This window comes from Coregonus lavaretus, assembly GCF_964263955.1.
Source record: "Coregonus lavaretus genome assembly, chromosome: 23".
Taxonomy (NCBI): domain Eukaryota; kingdom Metazoa; phylum Chordata; class Actinopteri; order Salmoniformes; family Salmonidae; genus Coregonus; species Coregonus lavaretus.
Window position 1 is genome coordinate 18263227 of NC_140010.1, and position 21220 is coordinate 18284446.

Consider the following 21220-nt stretch of genomic DNA (forward strand, 5'->3'; position numbering starts at 1 on the left):
GGGGGGAGATGCAGGGTAAGAGAGGGGAGATTGGTGATAAAAGAGGGGGGAGATGCAGGGTAAGAGAGGGGGAGATTGGGGGTTTGGAAGAAAGGAGATGGAGTAGCAGGGAGATTGGTGGTAAGGGGTTTAGTGGTTGGGGTCAGTCAATCTGTTATGAATTGACATGATTGATTTAGGTGACATTGGTGGGTTGAGGTTAGGAGCTGAGGACGTGTATTTGGCTGTATTTCACTGTGTGAATGGTTGCGCACATTGGCCTTCAAGAATTTCATAAGTGGAAAATGAATGATGGGAGTTCTTATTTTCTCTCCCTCTTTATCGCTCTCCCTCCCTCCCTCCCTCCCTCCGTTCTCCACTGATATAAAGAACAGTATCTATCTTCCACTCTGTGGAGTTCAATATCCACAGAGGTAAAGGTATCATTTTCATTTTACCTTTTTTTCTCTCTCTCTTTCTTGTCTTTCTGTTTCCCTCCAGCCTGCATGGCTGCCACAGCCACTGAAGTCCTTTAGCACCGTCCTTGAAAAAGCCCTCAGTGAGAAAACTCCTGCCATGTTTAAGGAGAAGGTAGAATGCAGTGTGTGTCAGACAGAGCTGGGAAGGGGGGGGTAATACTCCCCAGGGGGGTTATTTTCCCCTCTAATAGCTGTTACGAGCCCTACATTATATCCAAGGAGCTACATTCCTTTGGGGTCCATACACATACATACACACATACACATACACTCTCTCTCTCTCTCGCTCTCACTCTCTCTCTCTCTCTCTCTCTCTCTCTCTCTCTCTCTCTCTCTCTCTCTCTCTCTCTCTCTCTCTCTCTCTCTCTCTCTCTCTCTCTCTCTCTCTCTCTCTCTCTCTCTCTCTCTCTCTCTCTCTCTCTCTCCCTAACACACACAGACACACAGAAAAAAGTACACACACTCTCTCCCAGCCGCTTTGCTTGCTCCGTGTCAATATCCTGCCATTTGAAGTCACGTACTGCAGGGGCTTCTAGGAGTCACTGAGGAGCCAGGCTGACGGGTAATGGGCCGCATTCATTAATAAGGTTGCCGTGCTCCTGTCCCTCCCCGGCAATGCCACGGATGTCTTCACGGGGGGGGGGGGGGGGGGGTCGTCCCGTGGGGAGTCTCCTCCCAGACTCACTTAAAGGAGCTTTATTTCATAGAGAGAGAGAGAGAGAGAGAGAGAGAGAGAGAGAGAGAGAGAGGCTGGGGCCGGCTCTTTAAAAAGGAGCGCGGGGGCCCAGGTGAGCCGAGGCTAACCCTTCTAGGGGTCACACTCCCTCCTGCCCCCCGTCAAACAGCTTATTACCCCACCTGTCGGAAAGTAATCGCCCCGGCTGAAAGGAAAGCTGTCGAGGTGTTTAAATGCTTTATATGGAGGCACTTGAAAGGGTAAAGAGAGAGGGGATGGAGGGGAGAGGAGTAACGGACGTGGCCTAGACTGCCTGAGGGATTCTGCTATGTTGATAACTGAAGGTGACTGCAGTCAGTGCATTGGTAAACTCACCTTTATGGCTCAGGCTCACTGAAGGAGTCACAACCTTTTGTGGTTCAGGGTCTTTCCATGTTGTTTATTCAAAGAGAATTCAAGCCTACCCAGAGTAGGAGTTTGTGTACGTGTGTGGGTGTGTTTGAACTGTATGTCACTGTTCTTCTTTGTGTGTGTAATCAGTGTGTGTGCGTGCTGATGAGTGTGTGACAGGTGTGCCTATTCCGTGGAAGTGTAGCGAGTCCAAGGCCATGTTTTTAACAGCGCGCAGCAAGTGGGGCATGTGGTTTGCATTAAAGGGATTAGCAGTACTTCAAAAGATGACCTGGATTCAGCCCACCAGGGACACCAGTTACACACCCCCTGGTCCACACACACACACACACACACACACACACACACACACACACACACACACACACACACACACACACACACACACACACACACACTACCTCCTTTAAAGAACCTAGCTGGCACAGCTGAGCCCACTACAACCACTCTCTCTCACTGCACCGCACCCCACCGGTGTGTGTGTGTTAATATCTTCCATCACGGATATTACATGGTAACTGTTGTTTCCATGTCCACAGCCATTGATCTGATATTGGTATTGATGGTTGGGGATTGAGATGTTGGAGGGAGGGAGATGTTGTCAGCTCAGCGTTGGCGTGTCAGTGTGTCAGGAGAGGACTTAACCATGTTTAATCCCTTGGAGTAAATGTTGAATGATACTAAATGTCCTTATGTTGAATTTAATCTTGATTCAGTCGTTTTATTCCTTTCTCTCTTTCTCCCTCTCTGTTCTTCCTCCCGTCCAGAACCACACGTTGACTCAGCACAGCAGCTAACCAGGCAGATCGTCACTGGGCCTGAGGAGCAGAGGAGAACCATACGGCGAGGAGGAGAATCATGTCTGACCCAGTCACTGGCTCTTTTGCACTGAACTTTGGATTCACTTCACATCAGGAAGAACCATGTCACACATACGAAAATAAAAGTACAGATGAAAGACAGAAGTGTGAAAAAAAGACAGAAAAACGTATCTCTGGTCTTTGTCTGGTCGCCATGTCAACAAAACTGGCCAACTATCTTTGTAAATAGAAGTTCTTCTTCATGTGTTGCTTAATAACTCCAGGTAAATTGCAGTCTTATACAGTACAGTATTTGCTAATGTACAGTTCAGAACCGTTTGTCCCAAAAAAATTAAGAGAGAGAAAATCTAAACAGACAATGCCACTGTCAATCAGAAGATATGGAACTTTTGGAGAAACAGGGTGCCAATGTGGGGTATTATTTTATAGGGAACAGGAAGTTGTGGTATGGTCAGTCAGGACCCTTTTCATCAGTGCACATTTCCTGTATGTGACACTATCCTGACCTGGTGTAGCAGGATGCTCAATCACCAGCAGAGCCTGACATGACATCACAGGTCTCATGCCAACATGGCTGCCATTCCAGAAGACCAGCTGAGGACTAAGTGGTGCATTTAATCTGGTCCGCCTGCCTACCTGCGCATGGACAAGTTCAAATGAGACAAAGATAATTTTTTGGGGAAAAACAGGACAGGGTTCTGATATATGCAAAAGCAGTGACACAGATTTGAAAAGGCCAGCTAGCTACTCTGGTTGGCATGGTAACAGAGACATTGTGAACCCCCCTGTGTCTCCTATAGCATCATGGGGGAATCTCCAGCCCACTGACTCAGACCTGTACATTTCTGTTATTAATGTTTACTGCTCGTTCAAGCCTGGAGATTACTGGAAAAATTATGTCGTTTTTCTTAGCTCTTTGTATTTAAATTGTTTTTGCAATGGGGAATAAATCCATTTTAATTTGGGGTCGTGGTGGAGACTACATGTATTAGGTCTCTCTGGGGGATGTGCTTAAACTTATGTCCTGGGCTCTCCTTGAGAGCTTCCAACTTCTCCCCTTCCTTCCCTGTTTCCTGCGGTATCTCATTGCTCTACTCTCTGCTCAAGCTGGAAGCCATTGTGGCGTTATAATACACCAATATAAATCATTCTGTTATGTAAATGATTTTGCATTCATTGAACCTGAGATGCACTTTTGTATGAAACTTTAATGTTTTGACCTTTTGATTGAGAATTGTTCGTACTCAGTTTACAGGAAATTAAGCACCATCTCCTGCTGCAGCAAAAGGACAGTTCTCTTCTCTGTTATTCAAATGTTATTGTACAAATATGGAGTTCTGTATTTGGCAGACCTCGTTTTTTTTGTGTGTTGCACATGTGATGGAAATATTAAAACTGTATGAGAAAATGGCTTCTATGTGTGTGTGCGTGTTCGTGTTTGTGTGTTTGTGCATGCATGCATGTTTGCGTGTGCATGCAGTATGTGTGTGGATCAATTAATTTGATTAAGTAGCAAAATGGGCCCTTGGCAGCATAAACATGATCATCTTCAAAAGCTTACTTTGCATTTTCGGTTCTAAATCAAATTCCATCCTTTTTGCTGGTTCCCTTGTGGCTCTGCCTAACGAACATCTGAGCATCTTAAGGGAGGTCTGCGTTATTAATGACTCCATTACCCATCACCCTGTGCGGTCCCATTCCACACACCCTCGCACCAGGCCTATTAGGGAGCCTGCAGCACTCCAGGGGACCAATGGAAGGGAAGGATGTCTGTGCTGAATGGGACAAAGCGCCAACTAGTAACATCTGTCTGTCTTTACAGATGATTCCTCACAGCAATGAGATGAAAAACACAAAGTCCAAAATAACTTATGACAAGGGACATGAGTATGTCATGCAAAAGTATAAATTTAACTAAGACAACAATTTGGATAAGATTACAGAATACTTACTAATGTATTAATAAAATTATGCCACTTTTTTGCGAAACAAAACTAAGATTAGAAATAAATTAAATCAGCAGGGAATATTCATTTGTACATTTAGCATTATGATTTCCCCTGCCTACCGTCTTAATACATCGTTACAAGAAAATATTTAAACACACAGCACCTCCCCCTGGTCTGTCTGTAGGATGATTGGCTGGTAACAGACCCAATCATGAGTCCAGACAGATTATTGAACATGATGAGCCAGCACCACCACCATGGGGAAATAATGTCACTTTATTTGTGACACATGTCAACGACAATCACTTCACTGGATTCTCCTTCACCGTATCCTAATTATCACGTATAATGACAAGCTGATCAGGTATCTGTTTTGTACTATCTGATGTAGAGGTTTTATTGGCCATTTTGACTCCTCTTCATTATGCTTTTCTGACTGTGACAATCTTTCTCAATTTAAATGGAATGCCGTCACATTCTAAATTCAAAAATGGAATGGAATAGATGGCTCATCTCACCAGTGTTCCAGCGTTAACTGTCAAGCAGAATGCAAGCTGGGCAGCCATTAAACAACTTTGCTAGCATCTCCCCGTGCCAGACACTTTTAATAAGCTTCAAGGGCATTCTGAATGGGTCCAGAACTTTGTGTTGCCAGAGATGGACTGGCCCACATCATCCATTACGTTAAATTGGGTGGCGGCCTCCAGCTCATATTTATGATTTAATTAAATTAACTTGTGAGAACCACTGCGGCCTCCCTTTCGCCCGCCAGCCTCAGCAATGAAAAGCACACACACAGGCGCACACAAGCACGCACACACACATACGCACATGTATACACTCTCACACACACACACACACACACACACACACACAGATGCATATGCCTCCAAAGAGGTGTGTTTCTGTCTCCTGACCAAGAGTGAGACAAAGGGACTCTCAGGGGCTCATTTAAAGGAATATAATTACAGAGACCCCAGTCGTCTCCGACAGCGAACGCTGGACCACATGGCCTGCACGGCATCTATAGAGATGTATTTACTGAGCTGATCCTCCATAATATGGCTGCACACACATACTGCACTTTCAGTGCAAGAACAATGATGTTCCTGGGTTAGGCTTCTGGTTCAACCGGGGTTTGGACATCTCACGTGCGGGTAGTCTTTGCCTGTGGATCTTCTCTTAACCACACAGGGTGGGTCAACTCCCACCGCGCATTGTAGGCCTGGATTATCCTGGGATATGAGCCCTTTTCCCAGTGAGGGGGCCTCCCTGTCTTCCTACCCTAAGCTGAGGTAGCAGTGGAGCCCTCTCTTGGTCTATCCCTGCTTGCCACAGAGTTTAGCTCACTCCTTCATACTGTTAACATTTCATAGGTAGTTTGTGACACGGTATACTACGCGTCAGCGGGGGCTATTTTTGTGTACAACACCAATGAGCTATCCAATATTTATTTATAGTCTGCTCTGTACTGTTTCAGCGTAGCCCGGTTCTTACTGCGTATTATCTCGCCCTTCATGCAGGATACATTCAGCCATGGGGTTCAACTATTTTTACACAGTTACCCTCAAGCTCCCCTGTGGTTTCCTGCTTAAGCCCACAATATGGTATGGCCACGGGACACCTAAAGTGAACCCTCTTAGCCTATAGTTGTTATAATGCAACTTTTCTTCTTTAGCACTTTATTCAACAAATAATGTAATTTAACTAGTTAATGGAAACACTTCTCTTTTGGTTCCACAGCTTCACAACTGATGGATTTTACTGTTTTTTTTATATAGCAATTACAATGCAGTAGCTTCTAACAATAGTAATTAAGTTCTGTTCTTACCTTACCCCACAAAGTATTCTAACTTCTAATACATCAATCAGCTCCTGAAGCCCATGCCTCGTTTGACTACAGCCACACAACACATCCTCCCCCCTACACGTGACATTTAAGCAAAGATACATAACACATTGTCTCCTTTACACGTGATGTCTACACAGAGTCAGGGAACACATTGGTTCCTTCGTAGGTGACGACAATCCGTGGTGTCATCTGCTTCATGGCCATGTCCCATCAGGCAACTCTACCAGGTTTGACGGGGATGTCGCCATATAAGATGAACCTCCACCCTCCGGCAGAGGATCATCTGCATACAGTCCACCCGCACCCGTCATTTCCTCTCTGCCTTTGACTGGGTCTTGCTGCTCTCTAGCTGCTTGTGGTTGAGACCGCATCCTGTCCTTCTTCCATTCTTCTTGTCCCTTCCTAGTTTCAGTTACAAGCTTTCTGTCTGGGGACTGGAGGAGTCATCAGGTCATACTGACTAGACTAATTCACGACAACATGAAGCTAGGGTTAGGGTTAGGCATGAAGGACCAAATAGTGTGAGGCGGCAATCAGCAGGAGAAGCTCTCTAGTCTGTTGACCTCTGCTACCAGAGGCATACTGTACTGTATGATTCATGAAAGAAAAATGAAAACCTAGTGGCGTATTCAGCATGCTGAAAAAGCATAGTATTTGCACTGCAGAAAAACACAAACACCAAACATTAGCATGGAACTCCTTCTTTGCTTCCTTGTGCTACCTTAGATTCTCCTTGCGGCCGTTTCTTTTTCTTTTGTGGAAACATTTTTGGAAAACTGACCACGGTTTAGACTGAGCATTCCTACCACTGAAGGGGACCTGGGAGACCACTTATGGCATTCAATATGTGCGCCCAAGTGTGAGATCCAGATCCATTTAGTGATCCGTGGGGACTGTCTGGGGTAACCCAATCTCTCACACCACCGCGCCCATAGAATTAGGAATTAGAATACTAGACTGGATATGAACCTTCTTATGATGAGATAAAGGTCAGCCATTTTGGTCAGGGAGTGGTGGTCAACCGTGGTTTGCCAGTGCTATGATAAGATATTGTGTAAAATAATTAATGATTTCATTCGTTTTTCAAATTAACTGCCAATATGCCAACATTCCATTCAAAAGATGCAGTCAATCCACAGCCATACACTGGCTGAAATCAGTTGATGATAGGACTTAGACAAGTTGTAAATGCAACAAGTACTGATATTGTATCATATAATAGCACTCACAGCTTTCCAAGAAATACAAAAATGTAGACATTTATGGTCTGTTTACATATATTTATACAGAAAATTGGTATAAAACCTGTATAAACTGTATTTATAATAACACACTATATACTAAAGTATGTAGACACCCCTTCAAATTAGTGGATTCGGCCATTTCAGCCACACCCGTTGCTGACAGGTGTATAAAATCGAGCACACTGCCATGCAATCTCCATAGACAAACATTGGCAGTAGAATGGCCTTACTGATGAGCTCAGTGACTTTCAACATGGCACCGTGATAGGATGCCACCTTTCCAACAAGTCAGTTCATAAAATTTTTGCTAGAGCTGCCCCGGTCAACTGTAAGTGCTTTTATTGTGAAGTGGACACGTCTACTAGCAAAATCGGCTCAGCCGCAAAGTGGTAGGCCACACAAGCTCACAGAAATGGACCACCGAGTGCTTAAGTGCGTAGCTTGTAAAAATAATCTGTCCTCGGTTGCAACTCTCACTACCAAGTTCCAAACTGCCTCTGGAAGCAATGTCAGCACAATAACTGTTCATCGGGAGCTTCATGAAACGGGTTAGATCACCGTGCGCAATGCCAAGCGTCGGCAGGAGTGGTGTACAGCTCGCCTCCATTGGACTCTGGAGCAGAGGAAACGCGTTCTCTGGAGTGATGAATCACACTTCACCATCTGACAGTCCGATGGACGAATCTGAGTTTGGCGGATAACAGGAGAACGCTACCTGCCCTAATGCGTAGTGCCAACTGTAAAGTTTGGTGGAGGAGGAATAATGTACTGGGGCTGTTTTTTATGGTTCGGGCTAGGCCGCTTAGTTCCAGTGAAGGGAAATATTAATGCAACAGCATACAATAACATTATAGACGATTCTGTGCTTCCAACTTTTTGGCAACAGTTTGGGGAAGGCCCTTTCCTATTTCAGCATGACAATGCCCCCGTGCACAAAACGAGGTCCATACAGACATGGTTTGTCGAAATCGATGTGGAAGAACTTGACTGGCCTGCACCTTTGGGATGAATTGGAACGCCGACTGTGTTCCAATTCAGTCCCCGCAGCAATGTTCCAACATCTAGTGGAAAGCCATCCCAGAAGTGGAGGCTGTTATAGCAGCAAAGGGGGGACCAACTTCATATTAATGCCCATGATTTTGGAAGGAGATGTTCGACGACAGGTGTCCACATACTTTTGGTCATGTAGTGTATGACAATATTTTAGGTTGGCAATAATTCTATTACACAATTTCTGATATATCACATGCCTTCCTTTCATTTTCCTGCATAAGTAAAATCAATATTATGCCTCTACTTCCATTAATTCCAATTAGACTGGTTTGCATTTCTCCCTGACCAATATGGCTGCCATTTTCGCCCCATTCTGGAATTTTGAGGGTTTATGACATTTCCTTCTAGTAATTTAATAGAATCCCTGTGACCACACCACCCCCTCGCCTCTCCCTCGTCCAGAGAGCCATCTTATCAAAACTGTGTCAGCAAAATGGACGTCGTCACCGCTCCATGTCCAATCAAATCTGGGTGAAAAGGTGCTTCCTTTGGTATTTTTTTCAGTTCACTGTATTTTCCATTTCAGTCATTTAGCAGACACTTTTATCCAGAGTGACTTACAGGAGCAATTAGAATTAAATGACTTGGTCAAGGAGACATCGACAGATTTTTTCACCTAGTCGGCTCTGAGATTCGAACCGGCGACCTGTCAGTTACTGGCCCAACACTCTTAACCACTAGGCTACCTGCCACCCTCATTTCCTCTTCTTTCTCTGATTAATGTTTTGTGTCAAACTTGATCATTGTGACGTGTAGTAATCAGCTCTGCTGTATCTCATAGGCTCTTTGTAAAAATCCATCTTTATTGAAGACCTTAAGAGAAAGAAATACATAATTACAAAACTAACATATAGAGAATTAAGGGCTGTAGAGGTGTGGATGGCAAGAAAAAACCATCTCAGGTGATAATTGGAGAAAAAAGTGTGTAGCTGTGAATATCGCCTTCAGGTCTTGGAGGAGATTCACAGAAGCTTAGCAACAGTGAATCACCCGCCCCCATGCAACACCACAAAAACTCTCTTCCTCTAACACACATGACAACACAGGCACTACGATACATCATTACAACACTACTACTACAGTATAACAAACATTACCTCAACTGTCTGTAAAACAATGATGCATCATAACGTTAAATTAACTGAATGTATTGGAAATACCGTTGGAGCTTGGCCTATTTGATCTAGATTTTAACTTACTCTTGAGCTGTGTATTACGCTCTCTCTCTCCGATTTATTTGTCCTCATCCTTCCCTTCCCATCACACTGGCATGCAGGAGCCAATAGTCTTCCTGTGGGTTTGACCCCACATAGTCTATATTTCATTGCTTGGTGTTTAATTCATTTGAGAGAATACAAAAAGAATCCCCCTGTTTTAAGTGTTTTGCTGTCTTGGTGGGTCTGCTAGGGCAGTGGGGTGGGATGGGAGATGATGGCTAGAGGGAGAGACTCACCTTCAGCCTCTCCCAGTTCAGGATGCAGCGGGGATCATTAGCCATCAGGGCCGCAGGAGGGAGGGAGGGGGGATGGACGGAGGAAGGAAGAGCCGAGCTCACATGGTGTCTGCTCTAACTCTGAGTGTGTGGGGGTGTAGGAGAGGGCAGAGTAAGAAAACAACCACTTATCTGAGATGGGCAGGGATAGATAGAGAATGAAAGACAGAGAGACACAGCCATACTGAATTTAGTTAATTTAGTTGTATTTGTGCTAATTAGACTTGAGTCAGTAATTCCGTGGTTTTATATGATATGTTTGATTGAATGCTTTACCAGCAGAGGATGTTAGGTGTGTTTTTTGTTAAGTCTTATTTTTGTCTCTGTTTGTTTTGCCTTATTGAGGCTGGGACGAAAGGGAGCTAATCGTATTGCCTCATAATGCCAGTTAGTTTGTCATTTGTTTTCCTACATGTGCTTATTGGTGAACTAGGAATTGCTCTATAATGGTGCCTCGTGGGAGATGAAGGCCTCATTCCCCCTGCTTCTTCTTTTTCTCTCACTATCCCTCTATTACCTACTTTCTCTCACCCTCCTTTTCTTTACTGCTTTTTCCCTCTATTCCCGCTCTCCTTAACTCTCTTATTTCCCTCTGTCTTTTTCCCTCTCCCTCATTCTATCTCCCCCTTTCCCTCCCCTCTCTCTCCCACTGTCCCTCTCCTCTCTTGCATATCTTGTATTGTAAACAGCTCACAAAAGCGTGACAAGGTCTCCTCATGTTCCCCCCGCTTCTCTCTCCCTTGTCCCAGCTATTTGTTATTGTCTCCTCCACTACCGTGTGTTTGTCTCTATCACACTTTTCTTCATTCTTCTCTCTCTTTTTTTCTCTCCGCCGCGTCAGAAAAGGAAAAGTTAATTAAATATGGAACGAGACGGAGCAGCATCTCTTTAAACCATCATGTCATTAAAATGGCATCCCTGGGAGATCAGCTTAAAAGGAGTCGGAGCACAATGTCTTCTCAGTCAGATATTTATGGGCCTGGTTATGTAAACATGCTCTCTTTATTCTCTATGTATATTTCATGTAATTATCACTTTTTGTAGCGCCTCTCCCCCGAGACACGTAGAGGCAAGGAGTTACTGGGGGAAGTCATTAGAAGAGACTATTGTTACAGTGCCGTTATGATACTGTTATTGAGTATACTGTAGGCTACATTCCCAGACTCACTGAGGAAGGCTGTTATCTATATTTGAGATTTATCATCCATAAATCATCATTGTATGTATTCATATATGCTTTTGTATCTGACTCATATCTCTGTCTCTGTGTCTGGTACGGGACTCAAGCTCAATGCACTCATCTGGACATCTACAACAACAGACCTTGTATTCCATTCACTCAATTATTTCTCCATCTGAAACCAATGGTAAATGTCCTACAAAGGACTGATCGACTGATCAAATAAAAACAGTGGACCCTTTACCTCACACATTATATATTCCCATCTATAAAGAATAGTGATCTAGTGCAATGTGAACTCGCTTCTACAACAAAGCTTGAAGGCCTCTGTCTGTCTGCCACTGCCAGCTGATGGAAGCTGCTAGTTAAGAGGGCTGGAGATCCAGCAGGGGCGTCTGTCTTATGAAACACTACAGGCACCTGGGTTGAACTATAGTAGAGGAGGATGGGCCTGGACCTCTTTTGCAACTCAATGGTGCTGTGGAGGGGAGAGGGGAGAGGGGAGAGGGGAGAGGGGAGAGGGGAGAGGGGAGTCAGAAGAGAGGGGAGATAGGAGGCAGTAGAGAGAGGGAAGTCAGTAGAGAGGGGAGACAGGGGGGATGGGAGACAGCAGAGAGGGGAGATAGAAGACAGTAGAAAGGGGAGACAGGGGAGAGAGGAGCCAGTAGAGAAGCGCGACAGGGGGAGGGGAGTCAGAGGAGAGAGGAGATAGGAGACTGTAGAGAGGGGAGCCAGTAGAGAGGGGAGACAGGGGAGAGGGGAGTCAGAAGAGAGGGGAGACAGGGAAGAGGGGAGATAGGACACAGTAGAGAGGGGAGACAGAGAGAAAAGGGCTCCTTTTGTCCTCTCCTCTCCTCCCCAATGCCGTCCTCACCTCTTTTTTGAAGAGCCTAGGTTCCTCCTCCAATGCTTCCATCTGGAACTTCTCTATGCCCTTTTGGGGAGGAGACAAAGAGATATACCGAAGGAGAGAGTGAAGACAGGATATACAGAGCAGACTGCTCTATGCCACACACATTCACTCAGGCATGATGCCATGTCAAACATGGTTCACAAATCAAAAGCTCTTTCCTGATTTTCCATAGATACAGAAAGACGTGATTGCATGGTATGATGGAACAACGTGTCAAGATGCGTCAATCCAAACACACAAACATGCCTATCTTATAATGGGCACACACACGCAATTATTGGCACTAACTATTGTTCATTTGAATCTACTGTGCCATGGAGTCAAAATGTCTCTTGTGTAATTTAACAATGTCTGATTAGGGACAGTGCATGCAGGTCTACTGACTGTGAAGCTGTCATTTCTCCTGTAGTTATCAGGAGAAGAAAGCCCTTGTCTCGTCCCTCTCACCCACCAGTGAACCTGTCATAATGCCATCCAATCTGACCCCTCACATCACCCGCCACATCACCATGCAGTAAACCTATGTGAACTGCAGTGTTCTAAAGTCGTCTGCAATAACCACTGCAGAACTGCTTTTAATCAACGTCTGAAATGAGGGTGACTGGAAGCGTCGCCCCGTGCTGATTAAATGTAATTGTTTAATTGCCAAGTGCTGGGAACCCATCCTAAGAGGATTCCAATGGAATTATTTAAGCTCCAGTCAGGAAACGCTGTGTCCCGGAAAAGCGGAAGGAAGAAAGGAATACGTAAAGAGGTGAAAAAAACTAGCTTTTCAAAATATTCTGTCTATGAAATATTGAGTGTGGTTTACCTTTCAGTTGGATGATAAGTGAACAGCCTGGGGGTTACATTGAACAGCAGCGACCCTGGTCAATCACCATCTCAAAGGAGGTCAGGTCACAGTCAAGCACTGTGTGGGGTGAAGGAGGAAGGCCTCACCTCCCTCCTGTGTTTTCTTTTCCCTTTCCACTGTCGACCTATGGATCTGTTCTCAAGGTGCTTTGGCCTTCATACAGTTGAAGTCGGAAGTTTACATACACCTTAGCCAAATACATTTAAACTCAGTTTTTCACAATTCCTGACATTTAATCCAACTTAAAATTCCCTGTCTTAGGTCAGTTAGGATCACCATTTTATTTTAAGAATGTGAAATGTCAGAATAATCGCAGAGAGAATTATTATTTCAGCGTTTATTTATTTCATCATGTTCCCAGTGGGTCAGAAGTTTACATACACTCAATTAGTATTTGGTAGCATTGCCTTTAAATTGTTTAACTTGGGTCAAACGTTTCGGGGAGCCTTCCACGAAGACCCATTTGCGACCAAGCTTTAACTTCCTGACTGATGTCTTGAGATGTTGCTTCAATATATCCACATAATTTTCCTTCCTCATGATGCCATCTATTTTGTGAAGTGCACCAGTCCCTCCTGCACCAAAGCACCCCCACAGCATAATGCTGCCACCCCTGTGCTTCACGGTTGGGATGGTGTTCTTCGGCTTGAAAGCCCATCATTTTTCCTCCAAACATAACGATGGTCATTATGGCCAAACAGTTATATTTTTGTTTCATCAGACCAGAGGACATTTCTCCAAAAAGTACGATCTTTGTCCCCATGTGCAGTTGCAATCCGTAGTCTGTCTTTTTTATGGCGGGTTTGGAGCAGTGGCTTCTTCCTTGCTGAGCGGCCTTTCAGGTTATGTCGATATAGGACTCGTTTTACTGTGGATATAGATACTTTTGTACCTGTTTCCTCCAGCATCTTCACAAGGTCCTTTGCTGTTGTTCTGGGATTGATTTGCACTTTTCGCACCAAAGTACGTTAATCTCTAGGTGAAAGAACGCGTCTCCTTCCTGAGCGGTATGACGGCTGTGTGGTCCCATGGTGTTTATACTTGCGTACTGTTGTTTGTACAGATGAACGTGGTACCTTCAGGCGTTTGGAAATTGCTCCCAAGGATGAACCAGACTTGTGGAGGTCTACAATTTTTTTTCTGAGATCTTGGCTGATTTCTTTTGATTTTCCCAAGATGTCAAGCAAAGAGGCACTGAGTTTGAAGGTAGGCCTTGAAATACATCCACAGGTACACCTCCAATTGACAAATATGATGTCAATTAGCCTATCAGAAGGATCTAAAGCCATGACATCATTTTTTGGAATTTTCCAAGCTGTTTAAAGGCACAGTCAACTTAGCGTATGTACACTTCTGACCCACTGGAATTGTGATACAGTGAATTATAAGTGAAATAACCTGTCTGTAAACAATTGTTGAAAAAATTACTTGTGTCATACACAAAGTAGATGTCCTAACCGTCTTGCCAAAACTATAGTTTGTTAAAAAGAAATTTGTGTAGTGGTTAAAAAACGAGTATAAATTCTAACCTAACTTCAACTGTGTCTATTGAAATATCCTGTGACAATGACTTTGTGACAAGGTCTGTGTACTGAAATGTTACAGTAAAGCACAGGTAAGCACAGCAACTATACACAATTTTCAGGTCCAAGTTTTTTTCAGTATCAGGACTGAAGATGTTAGTCATTAGACTTAGAGAACCTAAACAGAGGTTTTAAGCATGAAGTCATTATATCCGGCCCTACAGTGCCTTGCAAAAGTATTCATCCCCCTTGGCGTTTTTCCTATTTTGTTGCATTACAACCTGTCATTTATATGGATTTTTATTTGGATTTCATGTAATGGACATACACAAAATAGTCTAAATTGGTGAAGTGGGGGGGGGGGGGGGTGAATAGTTATGCATGCTCAGGTTTTCTGTTGTTTGTCTTATTTATTGTTTGTTTCACAAGAAAAAATATTTTGCATCTTCAAAGTGGTAGGCATGTTGTATAAATCAAATGATACAAACGCCCAAAAACTCATCAACTCAACTCAACATTTTAATTCCAGGTTGTAAGGCAACAAAATAGGAACAATTTCAAGGGGGGTGAATACTTTCTCAAGCCACTTTATACACGAAGGACTTCTGAGTGGTTAACTCCTGAGAGGTTCTTATGAATGGGGTTATATAGGCCCCCATCTCCATCTGAAAACCACTTCGCCACTCCGATAATGGGCTCTATAAACTTAAGGGGCACAGGTGCACTCCATTTGAGGTCGCAGACACATTGCTCGGGGTCACAGGTGTTCAAAGGTCTTCCTACACACACACACACACACACACACACACACACACACACACACACACACACACACACACACACACACACACACACACACACACACACATGCTCAAAGCCACACACAGTTAACACAGGAACACCTTCCTAATTGAGTTGTAACCCCTTTTGCACTCAGAACAGCCTCAATTGGTCAGGGCATGTGTCGAAAGCATTCCACAGAGATGCTGGCCCATGTTGACACCAATGCTTCCCACAGTTGTGTCAAGTTGGCTGGATGTCCTTTGGGTGGTGGACCATTCTTGATACACACGGGAAACTGTTAAGCGTGAAGAACCCAGCAGTGTTGCAGTTCTTGACACACTCAAACCGGTGCACCTGATACACTGTTCAAAGGCACTTAAATATTTTGTCTCTGAATGGCACACATACACAATCCATGTCTCAATTGTCTCAAGGCTTAAAAATCCTTCTTTAACCTGTTTCCTCCCCTTCATCTACACTGATTGGCCACATTTAAAAACATATTAAAAATAAGGCCACATTTAAAAACATATTGCCACAAACCCCATTACATTTTAATCTATCAGTGCTATCAATCACACTATCTTTCCTAATATCACTTACCTAGCGCAGAATAGATATCCCTTAGTGGAGCTTGTTTTAGCATTTAGAAACATGCAGGAAAAGCTGAGGTTTGGTGTTTTGCTGATGAGTGCAGTAATCCATCCCTACCGTAGGGAAATGCTCTTCCTACTGCTATTGCTGCATCCCGTGCCTCTAGGCACAAGTGTGTCTCTGTCCCCCAGACCTGGGTTCAAATAGTATTTGCAATCTTTCATATACTTTGAGCATTTGCTTGAGCCTACCTGGAGTGCCATATAGGAGGGGTTTGCACTTTTTGAATAATTATGTCCCAGGCAAGCTCAGTCAAGCACAGCTATAGCATTTTAAAGATTTTGAATACAATTTTAACCCAGGTCTGTCTGTTATCCCTCGCCACCATACAGAGGAGGGAGAGGAGCTTTGCACCCTGCAGCTGTGGCCTTATTCCCAGGCAGGCAGGCAACACCTGACCATGCAGGGCCAGCTCGCCCAGATGTGCACACAGACAATGGCAACACTGGGACCCCAGGCACCTGCAAACCAAAGGCCCTTCTCACTATCTAGCATAACGTTGTAATTATACATCTAATAACTCACCATCACCCTGACAGAACCACCCTAATCTATATCATAACACAGGAGTGACTCTCCACAATTTATTTTGTGTGGTCTGTTGAAGATTTAGTACTACTGTAGATGACCCAGAAGCGTTCTCCACAGCAATGACCCAATTTGTGGAATTTACTTGCAGGTTTTGGCCTGGAAAGTTCACTGTCAAGCACTGTGTCTCATTGAGGCCAAGCAACGTATTCAAAACAAGGCTGCATCTCAGTGTCTTATCCTTTCTAATAGACCAATGTTGGTGACATCTTTTTTTTTTTAAATCAATGATACAGCACAGTTTAAAATTATAAAAATGACAGGGTTAAACATTTTACACGTGGATTTCTTGAATGAATAAAGTGTAACTAAATCATAAGAAAATAAAGGCCTCAAAATAATCAGTTGTTCTGTTATTATAATTATTTTTTATCAATCCAGAGTATTGATGCAGTCAGTATCTATGGGTACACATAGGGTGTTGATACAAACAAAAGCTAGAAGATGCACAGTGACATCTAGTGGCGAATTCACTCTTGTACACAAAGTTCATTATCCATATGGTACAAAAGAAACAAATACTTTGAATTACCATCCGTTTGTCATTCAATAAAATGCCTTCTTATATAATGCAATTGAATCTGGCCTATATGGTCATTCCTGCTAATAAATGTTGACATATCAGTTAATGTTGGTCAATGTTTGATAAGCAAAGATGCTGAAACAAAGAAAGTAGTGGCAGAATCATGACAGCAGAGGAAGATAGTGGGCTGTTTCTGAAAAGAAAAAGAAACATGACACTTCTGTTGCTTTCTCCATTTCTTTATTTCTGTGACCAAAGGTAGAGAGAGGTGGGCCAGAGTGAACCAGTATCATTCAAAAAGGTACTACATTAAAACCTTTTCGAGGTTTGATATCAAAGTGAAGTTAAACATGATTGTTTTTTTTATTAATACACCAAATATTGGTCTTATGATACTGATGACAAGCATGAATTCACATGGGCCACATAGTACCTTGGTGCCATATCATTTGATGAATACTGTACATTTGCACAAAATTCAGACTTCACAGAAAACAAACATTGTCATGCACATGCTCATAATACATTCAAATCTACTCTTCAAATACACTTTTGTAAACAGCAGTCAATATGACAATCTGTTTTGTTCTATCCAATATTTTAATTGGTAAAATATCAGATTTGGTCATTACCCCTGGGAACACCACGTAATTTCAACGTGGATAATTGGGTAATATTTGGTTAAGACGTTGATCAATGAGATTACAACCTATAGGCCTATTCACCCACTCAAAAAGACAGCCAAAAGTTAGTTGAATTTTCATAATGTTATCATTATGCATTCAACCATCTAAAAGAACAACCAAATTCCAATGGAAAAGCAATGTCAGATGTTTTGTTTAATTGTCAACCAAATGTCTATCACTGCTTTCGAAAAACACTGCAAAGTTCAAATTAGAAAACTATGTCTGAGATTTTGTTTAGGTATACAACAGATTAATGTGTTATCACTGTGCTTCATCTAATAGCAGAACGAAATGACCTAGATTGCAGTTGAGATTACATTAAAAGTACATGGTGCAAGTGACCAATGCCGTCAACACAACCAAATATCAACATTTGAAGGAGATTTATCTTCTGCTTTCGGAGAGATAACATTAATAATATGCCTGTACATCTCTCATGGCTCAAAGTGGAGGAGAGATTGACTTCATCACTACTTGTTTTTGTAAGAAGTGTTGACATGCTGAATGTACCGAGCTGTCTGTTTAGATTATTAGCACACATGCATACCCCACAAGACATGCCACCAAAGGTGTCTTCACAATCCCCAAGTCAAGAACGGACTATGGGAGGTGCACAGTACTACATAGAACCATGTCTACATGGAACTCTATTCCACATCAGGTAACTGATGCAAGCAGTACAATCAGATTTAAAAAAAACAGATAAAAAATACACCTTATGGAACAGGGGACTGAAGAGACACACAAACAGGCACAGTCACACATACACATGATAAGACACGCACTCTACATATGTTGTATTGTAAATATGTGATAATAGAGTAGTGGCCTGAGGGCACACACTTAATGTGTTGTGAAAAGTGCTATGAAATGTAATGTCATGTAATATTTTAAATTGTATATAACTGCCTTAATGTTGCTGGACCCCAGGAAGAGTAGCTGCTGCCCTGGAAGCAGCTAATGGGGATCCTTAATAAATACAGTGCTTTGCAAAAGTATTCACCCCCCTTGGCGTTTTGATTTCTTTTGATTTTCCCATGATGTCAAGCAAAGAGGCACAGAGTTTGAAGGTAGGCCTTGAAATACATCCACAGGTACACCTCCAATTGACAAATATGATGTCAATTATCCTATCAGAAGCTTATAAAGCCACGACATCATTTTTAGGAATTTTCCAAGCTGTTTAAAGGCACAGTCAACTTAGTGTATGTAAACGTCTGACCCACTGGAATTGTGATACAGTGAATTATAAGTGAAAAAACCTGTCTGTAAACAATTGTTGGAAAAATGACTTGTGTCCTAACCATCTTGCCAAAACTATAGTTTGTTAAAAAGAAATTTGTGTAGTGGTTGAAAAACAAGTTTTAATGACTCCAACCTAACTTCAACTATATGACTTTGTGACAAGGTCTGTGTACTGAAATGTTACAGTAAAGCACAGGTAAGCACAGCAGCTATACACCATTTTCAGGTCCAATTTTTTTCAGTATCAGGACTGAAGATGTTAGTCATTAGACTTAGAGAACCTAAACAGAGGTTTTAAGCACGAAGTCATTGTATCCGGCCCTACAGTGCAAAAGTATTCATCCCCCTTGGCATTTTTCCTATTTTGTCGCATTACAACCTGTAATTTAAATTGATTTTTATTTGGATTTCATGTAATGGACATACACAAAATAGTCCCAATTGGTGAAGTGAAATGAAAAAAATAACTTATTTCAAAGAATTCTAAAAAATAAGTGGTGCGAGCATATATATTCACCCCCTTTGCTATGAACCCCCTAAATAAGATCTGGTGCAACCAATTACCTTCAGAAGTCACATAATTAGTTAAATAAAGTCCACCTGTGTGCAATCTAAGTGTCACATGATCTGTCACATGATCTCAGTACAAATACACCTGTTCTGAAAGGCCCCAGAGTCTGCAACACCACTAAGCAAGGGACACCACCAAGCAAGCAGCACCATGAAGACCAAGGAGCTCTCCAAACAGGTCAGGGACAAAGTTGTGGAGAAGTACAGATCAGGGTTGGGTTATAAAAAAATATCAGAAACTTTAAACATCCCACGGAGCACCATTAAATCCATTATTAAAAAATTGAAAGAATATGGCACCACAACAAACCTGCCAAGAGAGGGCCGCTCACCAAAACTCACGGACCAGGCAAGGAGGGCATTAATCAGAGAGGCAACAAAGAGACCAAAGATAACCCTGAAGGAGCTGCAAAGCTCCACAGCGGAGATTGGAGTATCTGTCCATAGGACCACTTTAAGCCGTTCACTCCACAGAGCTGGGCTTTACGGAAGAGTGGCCAGAAAAAAGACATTGCTTAAAGAAATAAATAAGCAAACACGTTTGGTGTTCGCCAAAAGGCATGTGGGAGACTCCGCAAACACATGGAAGAAGGTACTCTAGTCAGTTGAGACTAAAATTGAGCTTTTTGGCCATCAAGGAAAACACTATGTCTGGCACAAACCCAACACCTCTCATCACCCCGAGAACACCATCCCCACAGTGAAGCATGGTGGTGGCAGCATCATGCTGTGGGGATGTTTTTCATTGGCAGGGACTGGGAAACTGGTCAGAATTGAAGGAATGATGGATGGCGCTAAATACAGGGAAATTCTTGAGGGAAACCTGTTTCAGTCTTCCAGAGATTTGAGACTGGGACAGAGGTTCACCTTCCAGAAGGACAATGACCTTAAGCATACTGCTAAAGCAACACTCGAGTGGTTTAAGGGGAAACATTGAAATGTCTTGGAATGGCCTAGTCAAAGCCCAGACCTCAATCCAATTGAGAATCTGTGGTATGTACACCAGCGGAACCCATCCAACTTGAAGGAGCTGGAGCAGTTTTGTCTTGAAGAATGGGCAAAAATCCCAGTGGCTAGATGTGCCAAGCTTATAGAGACATACCCCAAGAGACTTGCAGCTGTAATTGCTGCAAAAGGTGGCTCTAAAAAGTATTGACTTTGGGGGGGTGAATAGTTATGCACGCTCAAGTTTTCTGTTTTTTTGTCTTATTTCTTTTTTCTGTCACAAGAAAAAATATTTTGCATCTTCAAAGTGGTAGGCATGTTGTGTAAATCAAATGATACAAACCCCCAAAAAATCCATTTTAATTCCAGGTTGTAAGGCAAAAAAATAGGAAAAATGCCAAGGGGGGTGAATACTTTCGCAAGCCACTGTACAAATACAAAGTTCCAACTGTACCACTGACTTAGCCTGGCTTCAATTCATATACAATTAATGTATATGTTGGATTCATTTCTCCATCTCCATCCTATTCTTTAACTTAGATTTTTGGTTGAGATGTAGACATGAATCAAACATATACATTATTAATTAAGTCAGTGGCACAGATGGAACATAGACAAGAAGAAGATACAACTCCTTCAAATGTTGATACTTGGTTGCGTTGACAACCAAACACAATTCAATACCACTAAATATAATTACATTTCAAATCAACCACAGCTTGAAACCCTAGGCCTATTGAATTGAAACAACAGCTGTTGATGACTTTACACATTCTACTGTATATAGGCCTAAATAGCATC

The 21220-nt window shown here is 42.8% G+C and overlaps 1 protein-coding gene across 3 annotated transcripts in view; it reads left to right on the forward strand.

The window, feature by feature from the left end:
• Positions 1 to 3776, forward strand: part of LOC311150714 (zinc finger protein 521-like) — a 70708-nt gene extending 66932 nt beyond the window's left edge. For all 3 annotated transcript variants that reach the window (XM_084188232.1, XM_084188234.1, XM_084188233.1), the window contains exon 5: positions 2313 to 3776. In XM_084188232.1, coding sequence (XP_084044358.1) covers positions 2313 to 2342 — 30 coding nt within the window. In that variant the 3' untranslated portion in view covers positions 2343 to 3776. The remainder of the gene's footprint in view (positions 1 to 2312) is intronic.
• Positions 3777 to 21220: the final 17444 nt, after the last annotated feature.